Below are 12,893 nucleotides of genomic sequence, written 5' to 3'. Positions count from 1 at the left end.
GGTTTTTCCTACGCCGCAGAGGTTCTTTAAACCCATCACTACATGCACATTTTCCTGAACACTGCTACGACAGCTTGTGCCTTAGCGTCTTGTGTTGCCGTCAGTACCACATGGCAATCTCAAAATGAGAAGAACTTTGTTCTGTCTGCCGTCGGTTTTGAGTCCGGCTCTCTACTCCGTTTGCAGTTTGACCAATTACTACTTTCATTCCGGGTCTCCTTTGATGGAGCGACCGCCGTACCTTGATAAGTTCCCTAAAAGTGGCAATTATCGGACTCCTTTGTTCAGCTCAATGCTACATGCAGTGAGTTGCAGGTTCGCTGCCTCTGAGAGCCCCAGCATCCTCATTTTCATATCACTGTGCTGGATCTCCAAGCCATCTTCAGTGTCCTCAAAGCTTTCCTCCCAGTTATGAAGTGATGCTGTGTATTCAGGTGCCGACGAACAATACCACAGCAAATGTTTACTATAACGAGCAGGGAGGGGGGGTCCAGGTCTCCCCACCCTAGATCTGTTGGCATTGGTGATATGTGAGTGGTCCATTGCTCAGGATATGGAGTTCAGGTATTCTGCATGTGGAGTCCAATCAGAAGACGGTTGTGTTCAGTAAATTGGAGGTGATTCTTCACGAATGCAAACTCTGTCCCTCGTTGGTCCAGGATCTATTTGCGACATGGGATGTTCTCTGGACGAGTTTGCTTCTCGTCGGAATGCAAAATGCCCTCACTTTTTCCTTCATAGTCAGGGCAAGCACCAGGTTTAAATGGCAGAGGGCCTTGCCATCTCCTGCTAGAGACTTAACCTGGTGGTTCTTTGGAGGGCGGACTGGTTCTGGTTCTCAGAACTGAGGATACTGGCACACTTCTCCTATAGGGCTCTCCTTTAGGCCGGAACTGTTGTCATGAGAGGGTGGGAAGGAAGGGTTTGGCATACCTCGTTCCATTACTTGGTTATCGGTTTGGTACCTGAGCAACACACTCTTGGTAATCTAGGATTGTCTGAGGAGAATTTCAGCATAATCATGGCTTCCCGCAATACTTCGAATAGCGCACAGAACAAAAGTAAACTGTCACATTTCCATTACTGGTGCTTTGACCGGCTGATTAACCCCCTGGCCTGCAGCCTAGCCTTGATCCTTACATCCCTGTTTGATTTGGAGAATTCTAGCATACCTATATATTCATGACACCCAATGTTCTGCTGTAGTGGTATACATGAATGTTGATGGGGTGTTTCTTTCCCTTTTTGGTGTGGTTCTGAAACAGTACTTTAAGGGGACTCGGGCAGATGTTTCCTCTGGTCAGTGGCGCTTTGTCCGAGCTGGCAACTCCAATTCATCCTTACTGCCCTGGTCCACAAGCCATTTGAGCCCATTGCCACTGACCTCCGCTTGAATGTAGCATTCCTCATCACTGTTGCTTTGTCCTTGAGGCTCACTGAGCTTCAGACACATTTGGCCTCTTCAGCTGTTTTACTAATTCCTTATGGACGAGGCTGTGCTTTGCACCCACTCCTCCGTTTTGCCAAAGAGAGTCTGAATTCCATATTAACTAGGAGATTTCCCTTCCAATGGTCTTTCATAATCTGTTTTTGGTGGGGCGACAAGAACTTGAACACCTTGGATATCTGCTGTGTGCTCTTCTGTACAGTACTAGAGTTCTGGTCCTCTGAGAGGCTCTTTGTGCTCTACAGAGGTCAATCTCATGGACAGCTGGTTGTCTCCTTTTGAAAGGCACTGATAAACATTCCGGAAGGGCGAAGGCGGCCTCTGTGCTCTTTCAGAGACCTGTTCCTTAGAGCATGGCCAAGACTGCCATGTTGGCCTTCTGTGTTTTGCAGGTACTACTACTTGGATCCCAGTTCCCCCGGAAGATGCTAGGTTTGGCCAGGCCGTACTGCAGTACCTCTTTAGTCTACATCAGTTAGGGGGTAGCCTGCGTAAGGCTGGAAGCGATGGAGGCTATGCTAAAAAATCGAATTGGGGGTTTTATTTCTGCATGCTAAAAAATTGCTTTGGTCCTGTCCATTCACACAGGAACCTTTTTTGTAAGCATTGAGGAAGGGAGACGATGTAGGAAAATAGTAGTCACTACGTTAAGTTTTATTACATGCCAAACTAATAACTTTTGCAGTCTGCCAGTTTCCATGCTTGTTTTAGCACCACAATCTCTTCGTCTCTAGCTTAATCTGTGGTTTTGCACTACTGTTTAACCTTTGTATACAAATTTTTATTTATCCTGATCCAATATCTTTTTTTCATGTCTTTTCTTGAACCGATATCCTAAAGCTTTTGAAGGGAGAATACAGGTTATTCACATTTGCAGTACCTGCAATAGCCGAGTCAAATGAAGTACGTTTGACTGGTATCCTTAATCAGCAGTGTCTCCTTTTGTTTGCCATAAACCAATTTTTGTCACTAATCAAGCTTGTGTTTTTTGCTATTTATCTCCATAGTACTGCAAGTGCCTTGCTTTGGAACAACCTTTCCAGTTCTCGCAGGATGACATGCCTAGAGTCAGGAAAAGGATTTACAAGGAGCTCTGTGAATGCCGTCTGATGGACTGAAAATTCAAGCTGCTGTTTCAGTTTGGAATACAAGATAGTTGTGTTGGACTTGAATTTCTGAACACTTCCACACTTTCAAGTTTCTCGTCACTTTAGTGGGTGCGGCCACTATTGTTACCTCAACTTTTTCTTCACTATACTTTGGACAAGTTTTGCTTTTGCAGGTAGAACCCACATGAGAATATTTCTGATGTCCATTTTGATGCTTTTCCTTCATGTTCTTGTATTTAATATTTATTCTGTAAGCATGCTCATAGGCAAATAAAAGCATGCAATAAAGTATAAACTGTAGATTTGGTGCACCTTGACATGTAGATAGAAAATACAGAATACAGATTTACATTTTTCAAGAAATCTAAAAATGTCTCCTTTGTTTTTTATTTTTATCTTGGCATCAAGAAATAACATTTAAATATATGTTGTGGTGCTAGGAATAATGCAAATCTTGACTCATTCCTTTACCAACTGGTTTAACTTATCCTCATTTTTAATGGATAGATGGAGCTTCAACACTACTGGTTACCAGTTGTACATTTCTAATCGTAATACTTTAAGGGGAGTCAACGGTTTGGGTTTTTCATTGTTTGAGTGATGCTTTACCCTACGGTCTCACTATAGAAGCTCTTGCCATTTATAATTTATTGGTGCCAATGTCTTGAGAAACCTTTTGGCAGATGTAAGACACCTTATTCATATGTGGTGCCTGCTTAGTTACTATAGCAAGCTTTACGGTGTGTAACTTTGTCCAGATTTGAGTGGCAATTGCTATATGCAGTCTACAATCTGAATCCCCAGATGATGGTGGATATTTTCGAGTTGCACTAACATATTAATATTCAATATGTAGACTTGGACTTCTGGAATCAGGACTATTACCGTTTGCTGTACAATAGCGTTTTCCAAAGTATAAAACTCTTATGATACTTGAGTGATCTTAAAACACATTTAAAACCATTTCAATATCTTCCTTTGTATGCATTATTTGAAATTTAGTTTTGAAAGTTGGGAATATACCTGGGGAATCTTAGTTTTTAGGTTGGGTCTACCCCTTGAAGTTGGTATACTGTAATAGGTAGATCAAAGAGCTCCCTCTAATCTTTTTGCATTTTAGTTCCTATTGAAACGTGCTTTTGCTCCTGGTGGATTACATGTCAATAGAAGTGTTCATGCTTGTACTACTAAAACCTGTTTTGTGCTACTGTCATTTTGACACAAGTGCTGTATGACTGAAGTCATGTTTCCTATAAATGGAAGGTAGATAATTATGCTAGAAACCCTTACGATTACCAACAATTTCAGCAGTGCTTGTGATGGCTGGTGCACAGAAGTAGAAAAATGATACTGGAAGAAATACTCCAGATGCAAAGGATATGCAGAAGATTCTATTTGCCTTTTAGTTTATGGAAAGGGGATGTGGCTGCTGTGCTAAATTTAGGGAACCGTCACTTAGTTTTCTGATCAACATTTTGTACTTCTACTGAAGGCTGCTTTCTCAAATGTTCTTGTTACTCTTTTCACAAGCCCTTTACTTTCGATATTAACTATTTTGTAAACCGCCTTTAACCCCTGAACAGGAAGTGGTGGTATATGACTGTGGTATACAACTGCAAAGGTATAAAGTAATGGATTGCATTTCCTTTTGACAATCCAGTCCTCATTTGAATGCTGTACTTGGCTACCCAGCGCCCTCCAATATCTGTACCTGGCATACTTACCATAGCACTGCAAAAGTACTATTGGTTCTACTGCTGCTATTGCCATTACTGGTGCCATTATACAAGTTCAGTAACTTGTGGTACCAAATACTTCCACATGGAATGGTACCTCTGGCATTAATCATATCGCTTCTACTTTTCTTTATCTTTACACTGTTGGGACAACTCCAATTTTTAGTGCTTTCCAGGATGACCAGTAGCAGTTATGGCAGCAGCTATACTAGTATTAGTGGAAATGCCAGTAATGATAGTACTGATCACAGGAGATACATTAGTGGTATTAATAGTAGTAACTTGGTGTAGCTTTTGTAGTATACACCTAGTAGCATAGAACTACTGGTATTTAGTGGACGGTTAGCAGCACCTTGAGTAGCTGAACTAGTGCATTTTGTAGTATTACTAGTAGGATGAGTAATGGTTTTAATGGAGTAAGGATAGTGTGATCTGGGTTGCCAAATATGCATAGGTATGTGCTGGTTGCATTTTAAGTAGTATGGGGTTTGGAGATGGAGGATTGGAGTTCTAGGGAAGGTGGATAGTCTACAGTTGTGGCAGGGTCATTATTGGGTGTAAATCTTTGATTTTAAGGTTTCAATGGTATGGTTTTGTTGCGAAATGCCTCCCGCCCCCCCCCACCCACCCACCGTTTTATGGTTTGAAGGTGTCTCACAAAATGGAAGACAGTTTGCAAAAATACCTTAAACAGCCGTGTAATGATTGTTTGATTGGTACATGTAAAACATGAAAACTTTCAACACTAAGATTTTTGTTTAGGGTTTCCTTTAACCAACGAATAGTGATTACGATCCTATCTTCACACTAAATTCTGCTGGAAGTGTTTGATTTGTAAATTGGCGATTGGGAAATCATACATTGCATTGCTTCCAGAAGCAGAATGCACCCCTTTTGGTGATTCCTGTGCTGCACTGGCAGTTCATGAGTCACCAAATGGACTTCACTACCTGAGAGGGTTAGGAATAGCATTGGTATGCATAGTGTCAATTTGCCCTGTGTAAAACTTACCTTAATCCTTTGAAAGTACTGAGTTCATGTTGAGCAGGGTTTATTTATTTATTTACTTAAGCAGGGCTTTTTGTGCACTGGCTGACTAGCTGTCTGACTTTTCTCTACAAAAGAAAGAAACTTTGTTTCTTTTACAAAACATTGACCTTCAACTGAACTAGAACAGCCCAGGAGTCTGTTATAAAACGTTTAACCTGCCAATGTAAAATTAATCTGTGCGAAGAGGTAAATCTAATCACTCCAACTGTTCAAGCTTTCAAGATGCAAAATATTGATGTGCTTTAAGTTATTGTAATAAACTCAGTGGGGTGCTGATGTGCGGCATGCGGAACTAAGGACAAAAGAGAATCTTTGCCGATGTACGGGCGCTCGTGATCCTAATTTCGGATCCCTTGTACTAACTAGATTGTTCATTTGTTTGTGTATTTTTTATTTTTTTTTTGTCCAGCGCCAGACGTACCGAGAGGGCCTTGGATTGGCTGCATGAAGAAGCTTGGTTTCTTTCTGTTCTTTTAAAAATTGACATGCTGGTATCTGTTTGCATTATCCGTACACCACCTGCTTTCCCATTGTAATGCTCCTTATGATTTGCCTAGCAACTTAATGATCCTCCAGTTTATGCATTTACCTTCCTCAGCCCGCCGCCACCATTAAACTTCCAGCAACTACATTTGTTCAAAATTACAGATTTAGCTTTGTGGAAGCCTATTGAAGACTCTTGATCTTTTCTATTGGCTATTTGAAAGGCTCCCTCGAAGTATATTGTAAACCTGGATATTTTTTATTTGGTTGCTGCAGTTTAATTGGCATTAATGGAAGACTTATCTACAGCATCCTGTCATTTATTTTGGCCGCCTCCCCATACAGTGTTGTGGGCCTACATAGCTGCTCCACAGAATGATAGAAATCGAAGTGTCAAACCTACACACGTTCAGGTCCCTTTAGTTCTCTACAAGGAAAACCTTCTTGACAGTTGAAATGTCCCTTATTGTGGGCAGATGATATTTTGCTTTTTCTTGCATTTTGTAAATGTCACCCATTATCACATTGAGGGTTTTGTTTCTAAAGAATTAATACAGGAGACTGGAGTACATCACTTGTTTTCGGTATGGACAATTCAGTTTGCAAGCCCACTGCATGGGTCTGAGCATTCCTGAACTTGTATCCAGATCCTAGAGAGCCCACTTCCATTTGTATGTAAACCTACTTCTCCTTGGTGTATTGCTCATTTGAGATGTTGCGCTGCTATCATACTGTGTAAGATGCACATTGATGCAATCCTCAGATTCTGGGCTAACGCCCAAATTGAAACACTTGAAATCGAAGTCTGTTTTGTTTATGGTGGTTTTCCATTAGGCCTAAGCATCATAAAATGTTTTCACGTTTCCTGTTGCATTCCTGAATGTAATTGGGCATGAATACTCTTAAAGGTTTGATCCAGAGTAAGAGTTCCCTGAAGATCAGTCATGTGTTTCACTCTCGGTACATTGATCCAGTTTTAATCTGCACTTATTCTGTCTTGCGTAGTTCAGCAAGACCTGTGTGGACTTCTCAGTTGAGAGAATTTCAGTGTATTAAATGGACCTTTGCCAATATCGGATTTAGTGTCTTTGGCATGGACTGCAATTGTTTTGCTAACTTTTGCATTCTTTTTAGTCTGGACATGTGAAAATGATGTTTGATTTTTAAATTCTTTTATGACAGTAGATCTAATCATATTCTGGATTGACTTTCCTTTTCCGAATATTCCCTATGCAAGGATTCAGAACTGCACAACTAGAGTTATAACAATCATATATTCTTAGCAGGTTTTGAGATTTTCAGTGTTTGTTTTCAATGGTAATAACCAGGTTGCTTCTATTTCACTCTATCCAAGTGTTCCATCACCACAACTGTGGAAAAGGGCCGCACTGAAGGCTGATGGATCATCCTTAGTCTTCAGCTGCCTAGAACTAGCCCACATGCAACTGCATGTGTCCTGATTTATGATTTAGCTCTCACTTTTTAGCTTTCCGGTACAAACCTAGTTTTCTACCTGAACAAAGGGGTTGTTTAATCTTACTTTGTCTTCAGTATTGTTTGAAGGCACTGCCTTTTGGAATGTTTACACGAGCTTGCACAAACGTAGGGGTGGAGGGGATTTTCTTTGTGGCAAATGATTTATTTGGTGCCTATGCTTGCTGGAAAGGAGACCTCTGTGGGATATGCACTCTTTTTGGCAATTTAATGCTGGAATCCATACGTTTTTGACCATTGCCCAGTTTACTATTGTTTTCAATTCTTGCAGGCAGTAGTGTAGTATAGATACAGTAAGATCTGTTCTGTTTTTTTGGAAAAGTGTTTGCAGTAGCACTATATTACACTTTCTTTAAACAAAGTGCTGTCAAACTATTGATAATCAATGCTTAAAGTACATACATTTCAAATTTGTAGAGCTTTTTTATATTTAATATCAGGTTTAACTTCTTCCAATAGAGAATTAAAAGGTACTATTAAAAGGTACTATGGCTTATAAATTGTTTTTATCTTGGGTTCCACTTTGGTAAGTGGTGGAACTCACAATTGAATAGTCTCAACTGCTAGAGCTGCTGAACCCATGCAAGTCAGTACGTTTTCCCCATACATTCTTTAATCCTGATGTTTTAGATTGCATCAAGTTCATTTTACCAAAGTTTACAAAAATGTATTAACTACAGATTTCTTTTTTGTAAACACGTTCTCGATTCAATTCAAAATTTCTGTCTTAAATTATGTAAACAATATATTGGCATAACTAGCACTCCTAGCATCCTACATAGTTTGCCTATGTTCTATTTCTAAGTCCCTGGTTGTGCCAGTGAAATAACCTTGCGTTGGATTTATGTTCCAGTCCTAATAAGAAATTGGTCGTTTTTTTTTATTTAAAGTTTTCCATTCAAATGCTTTGCACAATCATTAAGAAAAACGAAAAGGTTACCCATAAAGTGAATGCCTGCAGACCTGATACTTTTTTTTATAATTGAATCCTCAAAGGTTTTTGAGCAAGTTATTTCCTTTTGGCAATGGAACTACTTAAGACCAGGTATGTATAGCTACCAACTATTGCACTGTAGTGAAAAAGGAATCTGTTCCAATGTAGTATATTGGCAATGCAGCGCACATTTTGTAGATTTAAACATTTGCTTTAAAACATCAAAGTTCTGAAATGTTTACATAATGGGCTGATGCATATATTAAAGCTCTTACATTCTTGTCACAATGGCAGTTGTAATGTGGATGTTTCACACCAAAATATCTGAATCAATAGATAGTTTTGAATATCAAAAATGACTTGAACGCTTCACTACTTGCTAATTTAGCCTTGCATATACTGTAGTATGTTTCCTTAGTTCCACACAAGAGTTGTCATTTTGCATTTTTGTTTCAAATTAATCTTTGTATCATTTACTTGGGGTTGTTGACCTTTAGATTCACTGTTTTGCTTTGGCTAGGCATTGAAAAATTGTATTGGGGTATTGGCTAAAAGCTTAGATGTTTTGTAGAGAATTTCTACAAACTGCTTTTTTTAAAATGGCTGGAGTAAGTTAAGGACTTGAAGCATCTCAGGACCATAAAATTAATCAAAATGTTTACTTCACAAAATTTAGTGAAAATTGAAACCTGTTAATGTGACGCATTGTTTGAAAAATAAAGACATTTATTTTTTAATATGTGGGTTTACAATTGTTATGAACCTAAATGTACTGAGTAGTTCAATATTACGGAATCGGTTTCTTTTGTCAATGCATCTGGGTAAAACATTTCTCTTCTTTGTGTTCTAGGACTTCATCCTATCCTCATACTAAAGGAATATTCGGTTTCAGAACCGCCACATCTGAACCTGTCGCCAAACTATCACCTGACTCTAAATCATCTTTCTCCCACAATCGCCCCTTTCTTTTCAGTACGATGTCCATTCATCGAAAGAAATGGGGTCTGTCGGGAAGGGTATATAAGAGGTGGGGGATCGGGAATATCGTGGTGACCCCCCCCCCCAAGAAAACATTTGTATTTCTTAATGTTTTTATTTATTTTTTGAGAACAAACATTTCAGCAAAAAATGCATGAACATAGACACGTTTTGTTAGGCAGTACTTAAACCTACATCCCGGAGGTTGGATGAATATGATACGCACCAATTCTTTTTTTTTCTACATACACATTTGATTTTGGATGTTCATCTGCTCTCCTCTTAGTGCATATTCTGAAGATGCCAGGCTGTAGACCACTGGTATGTTATTTCTTGGAACCCAATCTCCTTGGCCCTAGTGCACAGGTCTGCAACCTTTTGGCTCTCAAGATATTTTGGACTACACCTCACATCCCTAGCCAGCATCTGTGGTGTGGGATCATGGGAGTAGTCTAAAACATCTGCCCTAGTGGCATGCTGCATTTTGGTATTTGAGCTTTATGTTCTAACCTTGTCTGCATTGCAGATCCCTAGTGTTCAGTTCCAAACAACCAGTCATTGGGGGTGCCAAATGTCATAAATGTGTAAGAGGAGCTGTATGTGCTCTTTACCTCAGTTCCTTTATCTGTGTAGTTGTATGCTAGGTCATGGAAAATGCACTTCAACCCGGCCAGCATTGCAAAAGTCAAAGGTATGTTTCCAGTCAACACCAGGTGCTAATTTGCACCGAATCTCATAACTGACACCTGCTGCTTTTGCATCTATATCCATTCAAGGCTGAAGTTGGACAGAATTACAAACCTTCACTACGTGGTCACAGGGAAAGACTTGGACAGAGACATACTCCCCTCTTCCTAAATCCCCACCCCGAAACCTCCACCCTACTATCCCAGCTTAAACACAAAGTGCAATTGGAGAGCTTTCCTGGCTGAAGTGTCCACTCGAAGAGGGTGACTCACTCACGAACGGTAGGACCAATTCTTTGTTTCTCCACCCTCGGCTTCAACTAGTATGTTTTGAGGAATCTAGCGCCTTTCCTTGCTGCCTCCACTTCCCCACTGAGGCTGAATGGTTGATACAGATCTAGGCAAATTTAAAGGGCTCCTGCGCCCATTGATCTGAAACCTGCTGCTCTTTTGCTGGGTGTTGCAATACTCTCTACAGTAGCTTTTGATTCAGGTGTATTTCCATATCTGTTGCATCCAGCATTGCCCTGAGGCTGATACTGTTGCCCATCATTCAGCTTCAGTTCAAAGTGATCTTGCCCCCATGTTGTTCTGCCTTGGTGAAGTCTGTTTTGGTGCCGCCTACATTGATGAAGGTCCTGGCTGCTAAATTTGTCCTGGGCTTGGGACTTGGCTTCCCTTGCCATTTTCGAGAAGTGAGGTGACACCCAGTATCCTTCGGGAGGCTCTAGAGACTAGTTTTAGTTAAGGCTGCAGATTACTTTAAGGATGAAGGATCTGGTAATTAGCTTGCCTTGGAGGATTTGGCTTCTTGGCTCAGGGACGCCAGCAGCATTCATACAACCCCAGAGGTAGATTGCTCTACAGGACACCATAGCCAAAGCAGTTGGCAGTTGTGGCCTTTTTGGCCAGCACTTCAGTGGTGTTCATGCATGTGCATGCTTCCTTTCAGTGAGGCTCTGACTGAGCCCGTCTTGCTTTTGAACAAGCCCTCCTCCCCTAATCCACAGTAATCAGACTTGTACCCACTGTCAGTGGTTTCATATTGCTGATCTGTCCTTGTTGTGCAGGCTCCATTGTTGGCTTTCGCTGGACTGCCTTTCTTGTGTTTCTTCCAGTAGCTTCCTGCCAATAGGGGGCACTAGATCGCTGCCCCTACAACAACCCTCTGCATCCCAAAAGTGTCTTGTTGGCACAAAAAAAATCCATTTCATTTCGGGAGCAAGTGCCCTTTACTCGCTCCATAATGCAAATTTTGTCGTTACCTTTATTTGGAAAATAAATATCCATTAAAGTACAATTTTCACAATACAAAACATTAAATACAAAATTTGTATTAATAACCACATTCTTAATGTCATAAAATCATTATACACATTATATATACAATTATAAAACAAGTGTAGACTTGTGTAAATCCGATCGATAATATTGCACACACATCCTTACCCATCCTAATACTCTGGAAAACTAGTGACTTTTCTAACCTCTAACATTCTCTTGGTAAATACAGATCTTAAGAAATGTGAAACTGCTAACACAGATACAGGCTGGTTGCAACATTTCAGGGCTCGGTTTGCTGACTGGATTGAGAACTGGTGTAGGTGGCTCCAAACCAGGGTGAGCCAACGCACCCTTGCCTGGCAGAAAAAGAAAAGATGCGCCTTATCCTCACGCCCCTTGCCACAAAGAGGGCATAGGGTTGGAGGAACAGGGCCCCTTCTTCCACTTGGCAGACTCATGGGCCAAAGGGAGTGTGCTTAATCGAAACTTTACAAACCCATTTGTTAATTTCACTGGCATTTGGAGATCCAGATATACCTCCGAACCCCAGATGTCCTTAAGCTGCAAATAAACCCTAGCTATTTTCCCCTTCATTAGGCAATTATCGATCATCATACTCCAGGCCCACTCTCTAAATGTATTCTTAACCGTCACTTTGTAGCCACTCCCCCAAACTTTTCACTCCATAGATCCCTCAGCCCCAAAAGTCTAGTCTTTGTATTTTCAAATAATCTGAACCTTTTTGGTTTCTCTGCAAATACTGGTGTGTTGTGCCTAATTCCCTTCCCAGTGAAGTGCATTTACCAGGCTACATTAACCACCCATGACAATATTCAAGCACAGCCTGTGAAAGGCATTAAGTGACTGACACAGCTTCACACCAATAATTTCTCATTTGGCTCTTGAAAAAATCAATACTTGATGAAAACTGATTCTCCACCACTTCTTGCCTGTCACAGGTTGGGGGCACCTGCCCCAGGCCTGGAGGGGAGAAGAGAATGCCTTTGTTAGGGAGCGAATGTATGGTGAATGCTGTGGTAGGTATATATGTGAGCTTGTGAATGAATGCTGCATGAGGGTTTTTTTTATATTGGCATGCATTGGGGGATCTAGTATGAATGTGTTTTCTTGTTGGTATTGCATTTTATTTTCTGGGTATAAAGGATAAAACCAATATCCATGTCTTTAAATGGCTAGACAGGCCTACAGTGATGCAGCCTGTCTGTTCTTCTGTGGCATGTTATTTTTCACTGAATATTAAGGGTAAAGAAAACTTGTGTTCTTACACTCCAATACGTGGCATATTGGTGTTGTCAGTCTGTACATGTTCATTTTTTTTGTCTTCTGTCAAAGCAAGAGAGTTGGTGTATTCTCCAGCATGGGATCTGGCATGGATTCACATGCTCATGAATATTCCCCGTCGTCAGGCCAGGAATCCTCGGTATAGAAAAAAAATCAGTATCAGTTTCGTTTCTGATCTGTCTTTCTTAGTAGTAACCAATCACTGGTCTCTGGGTCATACTGCCCCCAGCCAATGACTGCCCTCTCCCTAAGCCCCGCCTCTGGCAGCCATCCTCAGATTTTTACCGCACGTTCAAGTGTTGGGAGTCCTCGTGCTGTAGCTCTCGAGCTTTTGCTGCGTTTTCACGCTTTTTCAGGAGATTTTCTCATTTTTTGCTTAAATAGAGCCTC

At 40.8% G+C, this 12,893-nt stretch overlaps 1 protein-coding gene across 5 annotated transcripts in view; it reads left to right on the top strand.

Moving 5' to 3' along the window:
- SENP5 (SUMO specific peptidase 5) overlaps positions 1–8,990 on the top strand; it is a 362,099-nt gene extending 353,109 nt beyond the window's left edge. For all 5 annotated transcript variants that reach the window (XM_069618625.1, XM_069618622.1, XM_069618626.1 and 2 more), the window contains exon 12: positions 2,455–8,990. In XM_069618625.1, the coding sequence (XP_069474726.1) occupies positions 2,455–2,565 (111 nt within the window). In that variant the 3' untranslated portion in view covers positions 2,566–8,990. The remainder of the gene's footprint in view (positions 1–2,454) is intronic.
- The last annotated feature ends 3,903 nt before the right edge of the window (positions 8,991–12,893 follow it).

The sequence above is a fragment of the Ambystoma mexicanum genome, chromosome 10 (assembly GCF_040938575.1).
Source record: "Ambystoma mexicanum isolate Mex_15411 chromosome 10, UKY_AmexF1_1, whole genome shotgun sequence".
Lineage (NCBI taxonomy): Eukaryota > Metazoa > Chordata > Amphibia > Caudata > Ambystomatidae > Ambystoma > Ambystoma mexicanum.
The sequence above is the reverse complement of the archived record's forward strand: the minus strand, read 5'-3'. Positions and strand labels throughout refer to the sequence as shown.